Raw genomic sequence first — 14,469 nt, forward strand, 5'->3', positions numbered from 1 at the left:
AAAATTAGGTTATAACTGTTGATTGTTTTTATAAGTTGGAATATCACATTAATCACGCGATCAATGGTAATTTTCCACATTGCATGCTTTGAGTTCTTAGTTATTGTCTTACTCTCTCATAAGTTCTTTTCAATAAAATTGTTTAGACTAAGTGTTGGGGATGTTATTATTTTTTCTTCTCATTACCGATGATCACGATTTTCTAATAACAAAAATAGTAATGATCTTCGTTTTGTTATTCCCACATGCCCGGGTAAACATGTAGACCCTGGAATTTCTTTTCAAAAAAAATAAAAAATAGCACAATGAGTAATCGTTATTTCGTTATATTTCTTTGTTTTATTATGTATATGTAGTTTTGTTACAACAATAAAGGTAATTTAATTATGTCTGATCATTTTTACGTTTATACGTTAATTGTTCTATTCATTCTTAAATGCTTGGGAAAGTTTTTCTTGTGTACACAGGGAATTTATGTTTCCAGATCAAGTGTGTGTCAAGAACTAAACTGTACCTTTATACTTTTTATACTCATACATTCTGCTAGGATTTTCAAAACATACTTTACATGCCGTGTAATTTTGAAACATCAAATTCTACTAAATCATTTCAGTGTTGAATCAAAATTCTACTGGATTATCACTTAAAGACTGAATTTTGGGTATTGTTAGTTAACGAAATCATAGTTGATGAAATTAGTTATTGTAAGATTATTAAGCCTGATTAGCTGATAAAAAGCATACTTTTACCACTTAGTCTAACTATAATTATTTTGATTAATAAAGGCAATTCAAACGAAATCATAAGTACAAAACTAAGGAAATATTTAAAAAAATCTGTTTTAACTATGTCTACAAACTTAGCAATTACATATTCTAAAATGAAATTTAATTAGGTTCATGAACTCGATCGTTTAGATTTTAATGGCAAAGTGCGTCTCTTTTACGCTGATATATTTTCTACACCTGAATTATATTCAAAGCTTCTTTAAATGTTGCAAAACATAAAAATGATAGGAGAAATACTGTACGGTTCAAAGGGATTTTTGTTTCTATTTTATTACCTCATTGTTGAAAAGCATTAAGTTCTTTCCGTGAAAATATATAGTATAGGATATTCGAGCTCGACATCCAATTCAATCCCATAAAGAATATTCATTTATTTGCTCTATTTTCGAGTAGAGTAACTTATTTTGAAATTTGACTGTATTAGCTTTGATCATCGCATTTTTCGGACAGATCCAGTTGTTGGCACTGACGCTCAATTAAACAAAGATTGTTTGTTTCATATCGATTTACTCAATATTCTTATTTGGTTTCGATCATCATCTAGTTTTCTTCTGATCAAATAACTTTTCGTTTGAAGAAAATGAAAAAAAAGTGGTAATCAATAACGTTTTAGTCGCCTTTTGCAATAATGAAGGTATCGCTTAAGTCCACTCTTACCTGGTTCCATATAAATCTTTCTTGGATATCGAGACCGTCTTTGTTGTTCTATTGATCGCTATGTGGAATGACAACATGTGTAATAATTATGCGTTTCACAATATCTGATTAGCTTATATGCTCAATTTTAAACATAAATTCGTTAATTATTCGTGTTTGTATCCTGCATCATATATTTCACATGATATAATACTAAGCTTAACTTTGTCTTCAAATTACAGCTCAAAACAGATCAGCGTATCTGGTAAACAACATCATATGGTTTTTTATACAGTGCTACATGGATAAAATTGTAGATTTAATCAATGTTCGACAAAATACAGAGATGTTCCGATTTTATCAACCTTAATCAAAGGTATCGGACTGTTGTCCGCTCTATTGAAGAAAAAAAATACATAATAATATTTTTTTTATTATTTTAATCCTACAGAAATAAACTTGAAATAAAATGCGTGATGTTTCAGAGATGATAAAATCGGAGTATGGCTGTAGTATACAACAAAACATTATTAGGTCTGCTTAACAATCATGTGACCATTCCTCCAATTTAAGAATGTTTGCAATTTGCCGAGTGCGTAACGTACTTTTTTCACACGTACTTTATATTGATTTTCAGTAATAAAAGGAGCGCTTTACCGTTTGTGTCTCAGTATGTGGGGTATCCTAGTAATTATGTATTCGTAAGTCTGTTTAGTACGACTCACTGTTGATTTCACGGTACAAAGTGTTTTTAGCAGTTGCAATTTGCGTTTGGTGGACCTTGGGGCTGATCTGTAAGTCTTTGTCCTTTTTGGCCGCCGGCAACCAAGGCTGGATCAGAGTCTAAGCTCTCAGACATCTTGTCGCAGATAATGTCCACCAGTCTCTCGAAAACGTTCTGTGGAGGAAGCAATGCAAAATTATATAAGGATTTTGAAAGATTCTGTTGACGAAAATACCTTAACATTGACATTTTCTTTGGCTGAAGTTTCGAAGAACTCAACCCCAAGCTGATCAGCAAGTTGCTTTCCTCGTTCGAACGATATAACACGTTCATCTTCCATATCGCATTTGTTTCCTACCAGAATAACTTGTGCATTATCCCACGAGTAGGTTTTGATCTGAGTCACCCTGTAATTTGATCAAGAATTATATCAAGTAATCATCACACCATTGATGCAAAATTACCAATCTTGGACAGAGTTGAAACTCTCCTCGTTAGTGATATCATACATAAGAATGAAACCCATCGCTCCCCGATAGTAAGCAGTAGTGATTGTGCGGTAGCGTTCCTGTCCGGCAGTATCCTGAATCAATAGAATTGCATAAATACATTCACCACATTCTCATTTCCTCAACAGAACTTACCCAAATTTGCAGCTTAACGCGTTTATCATGTCGAAAAACCGTTTTCACCTTAAAATCAATTCCTACCGTCGATACAAACGCGGAAGTAAACGAGTCATCAGCGTATCGGAAAAGAAAACTTGTTTTTCCTACACTAGAATTTCCGATGATGAGCAGCTTGAACATGTAGTCGAAGTTTTGGTCCGAGGCATCTTTTTGCCATTTTGGGTCTCCGGCAGCCATCTGAGAATAAGGAAGTACACATTGTTACACGCTAGTATACATTTTGGCTTGTTGAAAAACAGATTCTACATAAATTCATGAAATCTGGAGCGAATCGAGACTACAGTCTATATCGGGATGCCGGGCCAAATTTGAAACTCAAATTAGCTTGCGGGCCAAATGTACAATATAGTGAATTAAAAAAATAAATTTCGTTATTTTAATTTAAATGACTAAAAATTACATCAATAAGTTGTAGTTAATTAAAATATCTGTTATATTTTGAAATTTTTGCTATTTGAAAATAATACAAAACAAAAAATTACAGTTTAAATTAGTTTTATTGTTTTAATAGTTCTGGGAAAAAATGGGAATAAGTTGAATGTGTTTGTATATTTATGGGAATTGCATGTATTCTATTGAAAATAATGACATAAAATCTGATAAAAATGTGTTTATCTTTAAATTAAGTGTAACAAATGAAAAATCGTTGCAAAATTACTGTCCAACTATTAGTCCTCTGCAAATATTTATAAAAGATGTGTAAAAATATAAATTATATGCCAGAATTTCAACAATTAACATTCAATATTAACAAAAAAAAGTGCGGTGCATTGCCAAACATTTTGAAAGACAGCAGCCTCATTCCTTCGATTTCAACAATAATTTTTGCCTGAATCAGATCGTATAGCCAAGCATTCGTTTCGTTATTCGTTATCCAACTTTTATGAGTTTGAATCTAATGGTGGAAAAAAGGATTATAAGTACAAAGTAAGTCAGATTTGAACGTTTCATAAATCATTTCCGAAAATGTTTGATGAATGTTTTCTTGAGTTTCACTAAATATTTTTGCTCACATTGTAACTATAATGTAATATTTGTATCGTATAAAAAGGATCACAATATGAATAAACCATTAGTTTTGGATCGACAAAAATAAAAAAAAATGCATAAAAAGGTTTTGAATGAACATTCATGTAAAAAATATAAATAAATCATTATACAAATGATCAAAGGCCAATTTACATGATCATTCAAAATGGGTCCACGGGCCATAAAAAAGGTGCAGGTGGTTATGTTACACATGACCAGTATGACAAAGAACTTTGCAAGATGATTGTTGTAATTTTCGATTAGAATGTCCGGTCAAAATTTCCCCTCATAATTAACGTCCTATCGAACTAAGAGGACGGAAATGGCAAGTGGAGCTGAAATAGAAATCGAGGTGAAATCAAATGACTTTCCTTCACCACTCGAAAGTAACCAAGATGCGGGAATGTTTTTGCAAGGCTGCAAGGGAATTTGAGTAGCTGACATTAAAACTGCCCTTTATAGGGCTTTAATTGACTACATAATAATTTTCCTAAATTTCCAAAACCGATTTTCGCAGCGGCACAAAAATGTGCATCGCAGTAATCTATTTATTACTTCCTGCCTAATAAGCAAATTATTTTCACTGCTTAACTTCAGATAATGGCCAAACGCAACTTTTAATGTCCAGTATCAAAACCCAAATTGCCCCAACTCTTACGTTTCGGCAAATGTCCCCCATCGGAACATCCGCGGGGCCTCCGGCCACTCCGGATTGTGGCCACTACTGCCGAAATGTCAAATTTCATGTCCAGTATCAAAAACCATAAAGTTTGATACCCATATTGCCTCAACTCTTACGATCCGGCAAATGTCCCCCCATCGGAACATCCGCGGGGCCTCCGGCCACGCCAGTCCAGGTGGTGGCCAGTTCCAATGATCGACTCCCGCGACTGGAATGACTTAGCTGGTCCTTGCCTCCAAGCCATCTGCTCCCGGACCTCCAGGCCGTCTGCTACCGGGCCACCAGGCCATCTGCTTCTGATGTGATCTCGTCGACGTCCAGCAATAGAATGAATTTTCGGGACCTACCGAGCCGCGTTTTGTTGCCTCGTCGACAATGCGAAAATTATGAGGTGGAGTGGGGGTGATTTTAGATACCGTAAAACGGGGTGACTTTGATAGCCGGGGTGACTTTGATAGGTTTGCGATTTTTCCGCAAAATGAAGAGTACAATTAAAATACGTAAGGAATGGTTCAGAAACATACTGACCGTGGTAGAGAAGTGTTCAAAGTACCTCATGAAGAACTTTTCATAAATTTTTGAAAAGTTTATAAAGTTAGTTAACTATAGTTAAGAAAATGTGGATGAAAGTCATTATTTTAAACTTCTCAAAGTGTCATGATTTTCTCAATGAACATGATTTTTAATCGGAAAACGGAATGCATTTTCGGATTCTTTGGACAATTTTCCACTAGGAGAAGGTTAAATAAGTTTGTAAATAATAAATAATATGTGTTTTTGAAACACAATTTAAAATTTTTTCCAAATTTATAGGCAAATACAGTTGAACAAATTTCATGTAAAATGTGAAAACTTGTGATTCGTGCTTCGAATTCAGTATAAAATTATCGATTTAAATTTTATAAACAAAACTATTTTTAACAAATTTCAGGCAAAATTCAGACTTTTTAACAATTTTACCTAAAATTTATAGGTATTTTGTCAAAAAGCTTATATACTTAGTTAACTTAATATAAACATTGATTTTTTTCTTACAAACTATATCAGCTACTTTAGTGATGGTACATTTAACGTACAAATATAGTTTGAACATCTTAAATATGATTTAAACAAGAAAAACTATGACTATCAAAGTCACCCCGGATTTTAAACCAAGAATTTTTAACGTAGCTATTTTCTAAACACTATTGAAAAAACTTTTTTTCCAAAATAGTGCATGGACTTTGTGTGGCCTACCCCAGTACATGTTTTATAAATAATAATCTTGAGAAAAACCTAACCTGTTGGAAAATATTCTAAAAACAAATTGAAATCCTATCAAAGTCACCCCGGTTTACGGTACATCAATCTCACGTCTCTCGATTGACTGATTGGGAAACGTTCGTTCATCCAACCAGCGTGCAGCAAATAGAGGGGAAATTTGCCGAGAGGGGAATTCGTCACGTAACGTTTTCGCTTCGCGAAAATTTTGGATTGACACCACGTATAGAAACCTTAGGACAAAGTTCTTTGTCAAAATAACCTCGCGGGCCACGTTTGGCCCGCGGGCCAAACCCTGTTTTACATCATTTGAAAGCTTGATTTTTGGAAATCGATGCACTAGTTTTGTTCATCTGTGTCTGTTCTATCCGAGCATTTCTCTACGAAATCGGTCTTTTTCTTTTAATTTAATTTTTTGTATTTTTTAATCCGGCTGAAATTTTTTGGTACTTCCGGTATGCCCAAAGAAGCCATTTTGCATAATTAGTTTCCAATCAAATTTGGCCATCCAAAATGATACATAAAAATTCAAAAATCTGCATCCTTTGAAAAAAAAAATTGATAGACTACACTGGAAAAAATAATAAACAATAAACGGTTAAAAATTATTTTGGTGATTTTTATTTCTTTTTGTCACAAAAACTTGATTTGCAAAAAAACACAATTTTTATGTTTTCTTCATTTTTTGATATGTTTTAGGGGACATTAGAGGTCAACTTTTCAGAAATTTCCACATTGTGCAAAAATCTTTGACCGAGTTTTTGAATCAATACTGATTTTTTTTTTAAATCGAATATTGGTCGCAAAAATTAACTTCATTTTTCGATGTAAAATCAAATTTGCAATCAAAAAGCACTTTAGTGAAATTTTGATAACCGTTTTCAAGTTATAGCCATTCGTAGGTAACTTTTTTGAAAATAGTTGCAGTAATTTTTTTTTTTAATTAGTGCCATGTATCATTTTTTCAGTGTAGTCCTCATCCATACCTACAACTTTGCACAAGACACCTAATCGATCAAAAAATTTCTTCAAAAGATACAGATTTTTGAATTTTCATGCATCAGTCACAAAATAAGTTCAGACTTTTTAAGCTTTTTAAAATAATACGAAATGGTATTTTTAATTCATTCATATTTTGCAAATTGTATAACTGCTACAATGTGAAAAGCATGCTGTGATACTTTTTGTTTAATCGTTCTGAAAATTAAACTAGAAAGTTTTTTTTGCTCCCCTCCCTTCCCTTGGTCGGAGTCAAATTCCTCCTAAGTTCGTTGAATACAAATAGCAATTAGCTAATAAACATGAACATAAGATAGTTATAGTTTTGTTATTTGTGATAGCCTTACTTCTGATGTCGTTCGGTAGAATGTTCGTGTTCGTAGATTTTTTTTTTCATATTTTTTTTCCTTTTCGGTACAGGATTTTTTTTTTTGGTAATATTCAATCATTAAATTGTGACAGATTCTGTGTCAAAAAAATGTTTGATATTGCATCACAAACTAGTGAATTTTAATCAGTTTCTGATGAATTGTCATCTGGTTCACATTTTTATGTAAAATTACTCAAAAAAGAGGTAATATTGATCCAACAAAATGTTCAACTTTTTTTGTGTATACTTGGACCTGGTTAGGACCAAGTCGGCTTCATTAGTATGTTATCAGGCTTTATTACACAGCAAAAAATCTGATGGTAAAATCGCATGCAAAAGCATGCACATCACCTTCGTCAAAAAAGACACTTTATATTACACGTTGCATGCACAATTTTTGTAAACACAAAACAAAAAGTTGCAACCGACGAGACTCAAACCCAGCACCAACAGTTAGGACTGGCGCTTTAGCCCGCTCGGCCATCAGACCGATGTAAAATGGAAAGGATAATCGTATATGTGAGCTTAAGTTCGGTCAAGTAAGTTTCCCATACTGATGGGCTACATATTTCAGGATGTAATATTACAGAATTTCATACAAAAATGAAAAAAAATATTTTACACCCAGGCCTTTTACACGCAGCTGCTACTTTATTTTTCAAGCGAAAGTCTCATTGAACAAGGGATAAGCAATATGATGAAGCAATTATTAAGGTATGGCAAATCTAATTGTATTGAAACACGCATTTTGTAAGTTTTATTCATGTTATGCAGCAATTTTCGTTGTTTTGACCAAATTTTTAAGAAGATGACGTCAAACCTCAGATGTAGATCACATGAGTTTTAACAATTTCTTTTCTCATCATTTGAATATGTGTGAATGGTGCAAACAGCATATTTTAAAACACGTTGTCATTTTATCAGATTGGACAGTAGAATGGATCTAAGAAAGCTTATAAAAGCAAGCGTAGCTGTGGTGTCTTAGGTCAGATACCTTAGATCGTTTCGGTTTGAAGCATCTTCAGTTAGCTTAGGTGGCTCACCGCTTGGCAGTGAAAGTATTTTCAAGATCAAGAACAGAAAACATCAAAGTGAAAGTGACATGAATAAACCCAACCTCTATCACCGGGCAAACGGTCTGCAGCGAAGAGATGCAGAAGAAATTCTTGATGAATTTGGTCACCTTCTTAAATGGAGAGAGGATGGCAAAGATTCTCTTTTGGACGTTGGTAGCGGGTGTGGTGATGTGCTAGTGGATTTTGTGATTCCCTTGATACCGCAAAATTTTGTAATAATTCTTGGAACTGATATTTCAGAGCAAATGGTACGCTTTGCTAGAAAAATTTATTCAGGCAGGAGAAATGTCTCGTTTGACAGATTGGACATTGGTGGGGATGTGCAACAGTTTATGAGTAAATGGGGCAGATTTAATCACATCACCTCATTTTATTGCTTGCATTGGATTCGGAACCAGAGGCTAGTATTTCAACAAAACTCCTACTAGGGGAAATATACTCATTTCGTCACATTATCCCTTTCGACGTATTCTCATCGCTTTTGCAGTTTTCCGCTATTCAAACAACATTTTCAGATGCACCAACAATGGAGCGTTGTTTGCTCACTTTTATTTGAGCATTGAAATAGTCAAAAACACTTTATGGAAGCTGTAATTTATGATAAAAGTCCTGATAAGCCGGAAATGGTTCGAGAAAGGCTATATTTCCCCTAGTAGAATTGATTTAGAATAAGTGAAATGTAGAGTTTATTTTAATCTTCGGATGAAAACATAACATATGTTTAAAATGCTCACATTCTCCATTAAACCAATTTCTTTTTTACAGTATTGCTTTTGCAAATATTTTCAACCTTCTTAGAGCGGAAGGAGATTGTTTGCTTACATTTTTGGCAAGAAATCCAATATTTGATATTTATTATCAGCTGTCGAAGACAGACAAGTGGAAAAAGTATATGAGCGATGTAGACAGATTTATCTCCCCATATCAATACTGCGAGAATCCGTCGGAAGAAATCGGTAAAATACTGTCATCCGTTGGTTTTAACAAATATAAGATACAAATAATGGACAGAATCTACGAGTATAAAGGAATTGACAGTTTAAAGCGTAAGTATAGTCGTGTGTACGTTGTCATACTGCCCTACTTGCGATTGAGTTTAAATTTATATTTGCAGGAGCTGTATTGGCCGTTAATCCGTTCTGCGAGCGGATGCCTTTGGATTTGCAGGAAGATTTTATGGATGATTACATTGACATTGTTAGAAAAATGGCTTATCACAAGAATGGCCACGAGGATGCTAATGACTATAAATTTATAACACCGTATAAACTGGTTATTGTTTATGCTTCAAAGTAACCGAATCTTAATAATACTGGTTCTGTTTCATGTAATTTATTCCTGAATGTTAAGAAATAAATTATGCCGTCATTTGAATAAAAGCAGTTTGCTGTAATGCATCTTCTGCAGGCTTATTTAATATTTTGAAATAAATTCCCGCATTATTTATTTCTGCATAAAGCCTTACTTGTTCTTATTCGCTGTTAAAAAAAATAACATCCATCTGCCTTACGAAATAAGAATCTATGTTCTCTAGATTAGGCCGCTGCAAATATTTTTTGAAGTTTATGTCCCTCGACTCTAGCCAAAGTCGAGGAGAAGGGGGGGGGGGTCCATGGTTTTAACATTTGAATGAAAAAAGTGTTTTAATTTTTTTTACACCTGTCCAGATGTTTTGTAATCTTTAGTTTTCAAAATATCGAAGTATAGGTGAAATATTATTCTGCAAACTTTTTGCAGTACTGTAGAATGGAATTTCACAAAAAAAAAAAATATTATTGATCGATATCTCAATTATGCAAAATATAATTTTAACGGTACACATCAACCATAGCTTTTGCACCCAGATTTCAATACTACGGGAACTTTCGATATATTTTTTTATTCATCCCCTAAATTACTGTCTTCATAGTAATTTACAACAAAGTTTGACCATTTTTACTAACAGATTTTAGCAGGATTGGGTCCGTAAGTTTGAAAATTTTGGTAAAAGAAGACAACAACTTCCTTGGTTACTGTGCACTAGGGTGCCCAGAAAAAATGACCCCCTGCTCCACAAGCGAAAAACAGTTTATTGGGTTATTTTAAGCATCTGTGCAAATTTTGAGCGAAATTGGTTGAGATTAACCCATTGATACTCGAGCCTAAAGTTGATGAAAAAAATGTTTTTCATGCAAAAATGTCTTTTTTAAATCGCTAATAACTTTTCAGGTTCAAGTTTTACAGCTTTGGTATGTTCTACAAAGTTGTAGAGCACTTTTGAGAATATTTGGATGGAAGCAGCGTACCGTGCAGACCAAACCATAAGAAAGTTGGGTTTTCCATACATTTTGTTCGATTTTTCCCATACAAACTACACCTTCGAGTATCAATGAGTTAATGTTGACCGATTTTGTTCATATTTGGCCCAGAGTCCTAAAATTGCTCAAGGAACAATATGTGTGGAGCGAGGTTTTGAGAAAAAGTACCATATTCTGGGCACCCTACTGTGCACCCTCAAACGCAGGAAAATGCATTACAAATTATTTTCAATTCATTAGACTTTTTTCCATTACAATTTTGAAGTTTTTTGAGAAAAAAAATTTTTTTGCCCCCTGATTTTTCAGACCAATTTTGAAGGGGGCGACATAAACTTTGAAAAATATTTGCAACGGCCTTATCAAATATTAAAATTAAAAAAAAATGGAAAAACGCTAGTGTGTTCCCGCCTCAGAACGGCAAAAACGTGTGTGTGTGTGTGTGTGTGTGTGTGTGTGTGTGTGTGTGTGTGTGTGTGTGTGTGTGTGTGTGTGTGTGTGTGTGTGTGTGTGTGTGTGTGTGTGTGTGTGTGTTAACATTCCATAAGTCGATACATTACCTTCCCTTTACTAAGTAATCGAAACCAGAAGGGAAAAGATCACTCGGCCTAGTCTTTTTTTTTGTTTTATTTTAGAGACTTTACACCATTGTGCATTCATCTCTTCAAGGTGGATAGTGGAAGAGGAAAGGTTACAGAGTTTTAAATCACTTGTATGGCTATATTTCAATAATTATTACTGTGCCTTTTTTCTAAATATTTCTGTCTATGTTTCAAATATTTAGCGGAAAATTTGGATCTTAAATTATCAAGTTCTTCAATTTTATCTTCGTCATCTTCCTCGAGGGATTTAACAGTTATCTCATAACACTTATTCCTATAATATTTTGCTTTTATGACATCTTCGTCTTCTTCATCTGTTGTTTCTTCTTCAGCCATTTCTCTTCGTTTTGTTGTCAATTCGTCATCCGTGTCCAAATATGCTTGTAAGCGCTTCCGGGTTTTGCGAGTGTGCTTAGAAAGCACGGTCTCGAATCCATCGTTGTCTTCTTCGTCAATTTGACTTGTTTGCTTTGGATGTTGGTCTGATTTACTACTGTTGTTGCTTTTACTGCTGCTGCTGCTGCTACTTGGCCCAGGTTCAATCGGTGGTGTACTGCTTTTTTTGGTTCACCTTTTTAGTTGAATCCGCACATTTTTTGTTCTTTGCTTTGAGTTTGCAAAGCGATTTTTTGGCTATAATCGTCACTGTTGCAGCAGCATTGTTTACAGTGATTGATTTCGGCGTTGGCTGTTTCAGCAACAGAAGTTAATCCAGCGGTCGTTGGCGATGGTCAAAATTTCGCCGTATTTACTCATCACTTTTACTACGTCGTCATTGCTTATGCCTAGAGGTAGGTCAAGCACACGAACTTCCGTAGCGTTGTTGTCAAGGTAAATCGGGATTTTGCAACCCTGATATACCAGAGGTTTGTCGATGATGGACGAGGCCACTGCTGAGTCGGCGAACTGCAACACGGCTATTCTTCTTCTATTGCATAATTGCAATGCTCGCAAGTTTTCTTGGTTTACTTGAAGGTCTGCGAGGAATTTTTTTACAAGCTTCGGGCTTGTTGGGTTTGGAGTTGACAAAAATCCAGAACCACACTGTTTTTGTCTACGGTGCACATTTAAAAAAAGCGGCGACGCGCACTCAAACTGCGGACTGGCGTTGAGAATGCGACTTGTAAGGTCGGCGGTTACTTTGCAACTGGCCTAGTCTTTTGAGATCATATAAACCTCGTGGATCATGGTTATGTCCTTCGTTTGGCCACTTTTGCTATTACCAATGACTAGTATCTTGCCTATTACTAAAAACAAACCTTTCCAGGGTCTCCTGGTGCGAAGTTATGGCAAGAGAAGAAGAGGCTAAATACCTATTTTACACTAAGATCTCTGTTAGTCCAGTGCGCGATCCGACTGACCTACATATGTAGAAGTTTTACTATTTGTCTAATACAATCTAAGCCTAAGCCCTCAATTAGGAGATGGGGTTCTCATGGTGAGATCTAGTTCAAATTTGATAAGTCAAATTTTTGATTTCATTGTGTAGCCGGTTTTGGACCATCCTAGTGTTCATCTTTAAAAGGGTAATTGAAAGACTTTTCCGATGATTCTGAATAAAGCCTAGAACATAAGTTGCTGTTGTTTATAGAGTAAGGTGACTTCAACCGAAATTTGGCCATTCGTCACGAAAATTACTGAAGTTTTATGTATATAGTTAATAGAAGCTGGATCTCATAAAAAAAGTAATGTTATTAATTCATCATAAGAGTCAAAGTTGAAAAAACAATTATATATCAGTAAAAAAAGTTTAAGGAATAGCACATATTAAACACGTAAGAGGTTTGAATTAGATTTAATCTCTCTGAGTTTTAAACAATGTCTTGCGTAATCTGAATAATCTAAGAGAGATTACATTTAAGTAACCATAAGGCTCATGATGTAAAAATACTACAGCAGAAACAAAAACTTGATAAACAATTATCGGTATCACAAATAAATGAAATAAATGACTGAACTTGATTAATTTACCTAATAGTATAATTTCCTTCATATCTAACTACTGCTAAGTGGCGCTAATGTATTCATTACCTACTTCCGGAGACGTTTTACACGACATTACACAACTTGTTTTTTTTATTGATTCACTTTTACTATTTTTTTATACTGTCCTTGGCCTAAAGTGGCAGATTTTCGAGTTCTGCTGTCTAGCAATATTTTCCAATGCATTCGCTTAAATATAAGATGTATTTCCACTATATCGATTTTTACTTCATTTTTATTTGTTGGAAATCGGATTTCGCAAAGTGAACGACGTTGCACAATATGTTTAACAAAATCGATCATAATGGATCATCAGCTCATTAGCATTTTGCATTAGAGACGTAAAGAATAAAAAAGAACAAGATTGCTGTTTCATCAGCGGAACTTATTGCTAGTATCAAAAACTATTGCAGTAAAGCGGCCTTTGATGTTTCACATTTTTTACTGAGTGGCTTTCACTTTTGTTGGAACACTTGCTCACATTTTTGCGGAACTCGTACTTACTTGTGTTAACTCAGCAACAAGCAGCAACCGTTCTGTAGAATAATTAGCTTTGGGTAGTTTTTTTAAACAAATTTATCTGCAATTTCTCACTTAATGTAGTTGCTGTTGCTTGTATTATAACACAAGCAAACTCAAACGATAAGCTCACTTGTGGCAAATTTACGCAGAAGAATCAATACATGCACTTGTTCACTACAGCTCCCACAATAAATTGCAAGTGAGTGAAAATTTAAAAAGATATTTTTCAAATGATTAATTTACACTTCCTGATTGATTTCACTGGTACTATTGACGCATGAGATATTTTCGGATAGTCTGGAAAGAAAAAAAAACAGGTTATTCATAGGAATGAAGTATTACAATGCTATGAAAAATAATACAGAGAAAAATGCAAGGCTGAAGAAGTAAGATCAAATCAAGGAAAAATAACATGCCAGAGATATAAGTTTTTCAATGAAGTGGTATAACTTTTGTATTGCAATTAATTGTTTATATACCTGATATCGAACAATTTACAAACTATCGAGCGACACTTTTCTTGTGCCTTCCAAGTGACATTAGCCTTGCAGCAACAGAATTCATTTATTGATCACATACAAACAGAGCCCAAAATGTGAACATGCGCACAGCAATGTTCGAAATGATTGCCTCCATGATATGCTAAGCTTAATCGTTTTGGCGAATTGTAGGGTGGCTAAATGCGTTGGTGGGAGTCACTGGGAAATCAGTTCATATGGTTCTTCCTATTACCGGTAGGTTCGCACTGTTCCCGAGGTGCAATTTTGAAAATCGTAAGGAGAAAACCCAACCATGGTAAATAGGTTAAAACTACA

General features: G+C 34.4%; 2 protein-coding genes across 2 annotated transcripts; one reads left to right on the forward strand and one right to left on the reverse strand.

The window, feature by feature from the left end:
• Positions 1-306: 306 nt before the first annotated feature.
• On the reverse strand, positions 307-14,288 carry LOC6042899 (ras-related protein Rab-3). The gene is made up of 6 exons (XM_001853703.2): positions 14,134-14,288; positions 13,637-13,951; positions 2,793-3,014; positions 2,613-2,731; positions 2,384-2,555; positions 307-2,322 (listed from the first exon to the last, which is right to left on the reverse strand). Exons 3-6 carry the CDS (start codon positions 3,012-3,014, stop codon positions 2,176-2,178), a joined length of 660 nt encoding a protein of 219 aa, XP_001853751.1. The 5' UTR covers positions 13,637-13,951; positions 14,134-14,288; the 3' UTR covers positions 307-2,175.
• LOC6042898 (juvenile hormone acid O-methyltransferase) lies at positions 8,186-9,627 on the forward strand. The gene is made up of 3 exons (XM_038262835.1): positions 8,186-8,653; positions 9,019-9,299; positions 9,368-9,627. The coding sequence occupies exons 1-3, from the start codon at positions 8,280-8,282 to the stop codon at positions 9,547-9,549; spliced, it is 837 nt and encodes a 278-aa protein (XP_038118763.1). The 5' UTR covers positions 8,186-8,279; the 3' UTR covers positions 9,550-9,627.
• Positions 14,289-14,469: the final 181 nt, after the last annotated feature.

Source organism: Culex quinquefasciatus, chromosome 3, assembly GCF_015732765.1.
Source record: "Culex quinquefasciatus strain JHB chromosome 3, VPISU_Cqui_1.0_pri_paternal, whole genome shotgun sequence".
Taxonomy (NCBI): domain Eukaryota; kingdom Metazoa; phylum Arthropoda; class Insecta; order Diptera; family Culicidae; genus Culex; species Culex quinquefasciatus.